Source organism: Trichechus manatus, unplaced genomic scaffold (genome assembly GCF_000243295.1).
Source record: "Trichechus manatus latirostris isolate Lorelei unplaced genomic scaffold, TriManLat1.0 scaffold00034, whole genome shotgun sequence".
NCBI classification, from domain to species: domain Eukaryota; kingdom Metazoa; phylum Chordata; class Mammalia; order Sirenia; family Trichechidae; genus Trichechus; species Trichechus manatus.
The window spans coordinates 19,009,066-19,014,817 of NW_004443970.1; the positions used below are offsets into that span (position 1 = coordinate 19,009,066).

Genomic DNA, 5,752 nt, shown 5'->3' on the forward strand with positions numbered 1-5,752 from the left:
GGGCGGAGGGGAGGAGTGTGCTGTCACAGAATGGGGTGAGTGGTTGGGGTCTCATAACAATGTATGTTAAAAAAAACAAAATTCTGTATGGGAGACTAACTTGAAATGTAAACTTCATTTAATTACATCATTTTTAAAAAAAAAAAAAAGTAAACCCAAAACCAAAACTCGTGGCTTTGAAGTTGATTCCGACTCATGGTGATCCTATAGGACAGAGTAGAACTGCCCTGTAGGGTTTCCAAGGAGCAGCTGGTGGATTTGAACTGCTGACCTTTCTGGTTAGCAGCCGAGCTCTTAACTACTGAGCCACTAAACAATAGTTTAGCTTAATTAGTCAAGAATATTTGCCTAGAATTTCAAATACTTATGGACTCCAGATTTTCTGGAGCCATGGAGGCTGGATGAACCCTTGAAACTATTGCCCTGAGATAATCTTTAACCCTTAAAGCTTAAACCAAAAATATTCCCTGAAGTCTCCTTAAAATTAAACAATAGCTTGATTAGTAAAGAATGTCTGCCTTGAGCATTGTGCTCTTTTAAACTATCTATATGGGATCAAATTGACAACAGCAACTCAAAAGTTTAGATAGGAAGCTGGAGGGCAATGAATTTATGTTAATGGGGGAGGAACAATTCAGAAAAGGACGGTGAGAATGGTTGCACAACTTGAAGAATGTAATCACTGTCACTGAATTGTAGATGTAGAAAGTGTTGAATTGGTGTATGCTTTGCTGGGTATATTTTCAATGATTTTTTTTAAAAGCCTAAAAAAGAAAACCAGGCTCCTTAGCCCTGCAGCCTTGGAGGGAGCTGACAGAGCTCAGCTGAGCAGCTGGGGTCCCAGGTGTCACCCCAACCTCTACAGCCAACTCCCTGGGTGGCCTGAACAGGACTCTTCCGTTCCCTGGGCCTCAGTTTCCTCATTTGTGAACGGAGAATGCCTGCTCAGGCTAAGCGCACAAGAGTGTCTCCATCTTGTCCACTTGGTCTTCCTCCTCTTTGTGGAGTTATTGTCATCAGGGCACTAACTGCATGTCTGCTCAAAACAGACTCAAGGAATCCGGAGAGAAGCCGGGGAAGGGAGAGTCCAGGCCTGAGGACCTTCAGCTCATAGGCCGCCTGCAGACCCGCCTAAAGGAGAGAGAGGACATCATCAAGCAGCTCACGGTGAGGCTGTCGGGCTGAGCCCTGGGCAGACTTGGCCACACACAGGCAGGGCACTGAGGTCCTCACGCTGCTAACTCGGAGGTCAGCGGTTCAAACCCGCCAGCTGCTCCACAGGAAAAAGATGTGGCAGTCTGCTTCTGTAAAGATTTACAGCCTCAGAAACCCTATGGGGCAGTTCTACTCTGTCCTATAGGGTCGCTATGAGTCAGAATTGACTCGGTGGCAGCGGGTTTGGTGTTGTTTTGGATACACACATGCACGTATACCCACTGCCATTGATTCTGACTAATAGCGACCCTATAGGCTGTGATCTTCATAGAAGTAGACTGCCACATCTTTCTCCCAAGGAGCGGCTGGTGGGTTCAAACCATTGACCTTTTGAGTTAGCAACAAAGCACTTAACCATGGCACCACTGGACCCCTTAAACAGAAGAGCATCTCCACCTGCCTCTGATTCTGTGTCCATAAGGCAGCAAGGGTATTTCTTGGAGATGCCCCTCCTCGCCATCTCCTCCTACCCACCCCTCAGCCCACCCCTCCTCTTACACTGACCACTGCTCTAGGCTCTCATCCAGCCCCAGCCTCCCATTGCTTTTGGCGGCAAGTTCCTTCTATGCCCCAGCTGAGTCAGCCAGGACAAGCTCCAGTGTCTGACCTTCAGCACTGGGGACAGTGAGTGACGGATTCACTCCTATCAGTGTGGCCCACGAGGGCGGGAACCAATGAGCCATGTTCAAAGTCCTCCCACTTCCAGCCGTCTTGGCCGCCACCAGCTTGGTCCAGGTCTGATTACCTCTCACAAGAACAAGAAGTATCCATTAACCTGTCTCCCTGCTCCCAGCTCGCCGCACTATGTTGGTCTCACGGCAGCCAGAGTAAACCAAACCCGTTGCCACTGAGTCAATTCTGACTCATAGCAACCCTATAGGGCAGAGTAGAACTGCCCCATAGGGTCTCCAAGGAGAGGCTGGTGGATTCGAACTGCTGACCTTTTAGCTAGAAGCCGAATGCTTAAACTACTGCGCCACCAGGGCTTCAGCCACCAGAGTGGCCTCATGAAAATACAAGTCAGGTCCCAGCATGGTTGTGTTAGCAGCCTCATGACTTCCCATCTCCCTTGGAGTAAAAGCCAACAAAGTCTTACTGTGGTGTCCCACCCTGCCCGCCAAGTACACATGCACCTCTCCTATCCACTGCCATTCCTCCCACCACCTCTGTTCCGGCCACACTCTTTCATGTCAAGACATTAATGAGACAGCCAGGAAAACTTGAACACTGGCTGAAAATGCAGTGGCATTAATAAGGAATGATTGCTTGTTTGGAGTCCGGTGGCACAGTGGTTAAAGTGCTCGGCTGCCACCCGAAAGGTTGGTGGTTGGAACCCATCTAGAGGCATCTCAGAAGAAAGGCCTGGTGATGAGCTTCTGCAAAGTCACAGCCATGGAAACCCTCTAGAGCACAGTTCCACTCCAACACATGGGGTCGCCATGAGTCGGAAGCAACTCGACAGCAACTGGTTATTGCTCATTTGCTAATTGTAATTAAGGTGTTGTGGTTATGTTTTAAAAAAGGGGTCCTTGTCTCTTAGAGATACCAGTAAAACCAGTTGCCGTTAAGTCAGTTCCCACTCATGGTGACCACCTGTGTGTCAGAGTAGACCTGTGCTCCAGAGGGTTTTCAGTGGCTGATTTTTTGGCAGTAGATTGCCAGCCATTCAGTTAGTAGCAAGTTTGTCAACTGTTGGCACCACCCAGGGACTCACTTGGTGATATTATGAATGTAATTACTGATGAAATTAGATGATGGCTGGAGTTTGCTTTAAAATAATAGAGCAGGAAAGAAAAAAGTGAGGGATAGCATAGATAAAACGCAATTGACCATATAGTGGTAATTGTTGACGTGGGAGATGAACTGTATTACTCTCTTTACTTTTGTGAATGTTAGAAGAGGTCTACAATACAAGTGTAAAACCAAAGCAAGGCCGGGAGGAAGGAATATGGAATCCCTTGTGCTACAGGGCCTTCGTTCTTTGCCTTACATATTAACTTTCTGCAGTAGACGCACTCCTCATGATGAGTGCCTGGATCGCTAACTTCTTGGAGCACCCCGAATAAGCTCACCCTTTATTTTGGAGGAAGTCACCGGATGCTGCAAATGGTTAATGCTCTCAGCCCCTAACCCAAAGGTTGGAGCTTTGAGTCCACCCAGAGGATCCTCAGAAGAAAGGCCTGGTGATCTACTTCTGAAAAATCAGCCATTAAAAACCCTGTGGAGCACTGTTTGACTGTGACACACATGGGATCTCTGTGAGTTGGAAATGACTCAGAGGCAACTGGTTTGGTTTTTTGGTTTTATTTTGGAGAGGGGGTGGGAACACAAAAGCCCCAGGAGGTAAAGGTACATCCTCAAAGCTTCAGGGGATGGCGGCTTGATTCGCACGGCGCCTCTCCAGCCCCTGGACTTTCCTTCTCTCTGTATCTCGCCCTCACAGATGTCTTCCTTTCACGCATACCCAGTGCTGTATGTTTAGCTGATTGGACTCAATTGTGTTGGTTTTGCAGGAGGAGAGACGATTCCACTATGCAGCATTCCCCAGCGCAGTGTCCCATCGGAATCGGTCCTTCTCCTTCCATCCTCATCCGGGGTATTTGACCCCTTCCATGAAGGTAAGTTGGTCCCACTGGTTTTAATGCGTCCCATGATTCTGCTGATTTCCTTTTTCCTCAAGGTAACTGCAGCTTATTGATGGGCTGGTGGACATTCAGAGTACCGTTACTGAAAAATGACCCATAGGAAATAATCCCTGGGTTAGGACCTCCACTTTCTTTTATGGGGGACACAATTCCATCCATAACACCACCTTCCCCATATAATTTCGGTTGGGTAGACCTTATTTACTTTTACAATAATGCCTTTTTTTTGGGTGGGACTCACAGATCTTTCCTTTAATACAAACAGAAGAAGAAGATGGAGGAAGTGCCCAGCCGCGTGGTCAGTGTGCCAAACCTCGCCTCCTACGCAAAGAACTTTCTGAGTGGCGATTTGAGCTCCAGGATCAACGCCCCTCCAATAACCAAGTCACCCAGCCTGGACCCGAGCCCCGGCTGTGGCCAGCCTTACAAGCCCACCCAGTCTCTAGATGCTAAAACTGCCTCAAGGTAGGACGGCGCAAGCTGTGACTCCATTTCCTTACGGAAGGTTAGGAAGGAAATTAGGGTTCATTCCTGGCACCTGCTAAATACTGCAGTATTTGGACAAATATAAAGAATGGTAAAACAAGTCCTGCCTTAGACAAATTATAATCTAGCCAAGAGAAAAAAACAAGCCATGTATGTCACTCTTCGGAAAAGGTACTATGGTTCAGTGGTAGAATTCTCGCTTTCCATGCAGGAGACCCAGGTTCCACTTCCGGCCAATGCACCTCATGCACAGGCACCATATGTCTGTCAGTGGAGGCTTGCGTGTTGCTCTGATGCTGAACAGATTTCAGCAGAGCTTCCAGACCAAGGCGGACTAGGAAGAAAGACCTGGCGATCTCCTTCAGAAAATCAGTCAGTGAAAACCTTATGAACCACAACAGTCCAATCCACAACCCATCACGGGGATGATGCAGGCCTGGGAGTGTTTCGTTCCGTTGTGCATGGTGGGGTCACTATGAGTCACGGGCCAACTTGAGGTCAGCTAACAACACTATTCTTGGTACCAAATTACAGAAGGACTTTTTTTCCCATGGATTATTCGACAAAGAGCATTGAATCACTTAGCTGGCAACTTCAGATACAGTTACACAGGATTACACAGAAAATGGATTTTCATCTGGCCATGAGGTCTAGGTTCAAATTCTGGCTCTCCCCCTTCCTAGCTGTGTGGCCTTGGGCAGGTTACTTGACTTCTCTGAGTTTGTTTCCTCACCCCTAAAATTGGGGTAACATGGCACCTACCTCATCAGACTGATGTGAGACTAAAGGAAGTAACCCATAGGATGCCCCAATACGGGGTCTGGCATAGAAACCCTCAGAATATCTCCAATTCTATTATTAATGTTGTTTCTTCTTTTAAAAAAATTTTTTTCCTATACAAAAATTTATACATACATTGTTATGTGACTCTAATTGCTCTCTCCATACTGTGACAGCACACTCATCCTTTCCATCCCTGATTCCCCATGTCCATTCAACCAGCTCTTAACCCTCTTTGCCTTCCCATGTCACCTCTGGACAGAAGCTGCCCCTGTAGTCTCTTGTATCTACTTGAGCTAAGAAGCACACTCCTTACGACTATCACTTTATGTCCCACAGTCCAGCCCAATCCCTGTCTGAAGAGTTGGCCTTGGAAATGTTTTAGTTCTGGGCTGATAGAGAATCCAGGGGCCATGCTTTCCAGGATTCCTCCAATCTCAGACCATTAAGTCTGGTCTTCTTACTAGAATTTGAGTTCTGCACCCCACCTTTCTGCTGCTCCATCAGGGACTCTCTGTTGTGTTCCCTGTCAGGGTGGTAATCGGTGGTAGCCAGGCACCATCTAGTTCTTCTGGTCTCAGGCTGATGCAGTCTCTGGTTTATGTGGCCTTCTTTGTCTCTTGGGC

At 47.4% G+C, this 5,752-nt stretch overlaps 1 protein-coding gene across 1 annotated transcript in view; it reads left to right on the plus strand.

Moving 5' to 3' along the window:
• FAM184B (family with sequence similarity 184 member B) overlaps positions 1–5,752 on the plus strand; it is a 179,895-nt gene that overhangs the window by 170,374 nt on the left and 3,769 nt on the right. Inside the window, exons 15-17 of the mRNA XM_012555189.2 lie at positions 1,050–1,167; positions 3,729–3,833; positions 4,126–4,325. Of these exons, the coding sequence (XP_012410643.1) occupies positions 1,050–1,167; positions 3,729–3,833; positions 4,126–4,325 (423 nt within the window). The remainder of the gene's footprint in view (positions 1–1,049; positions 1,168–3,728; positions 3,834–4,125; positions 4,326–5,752) is intronic.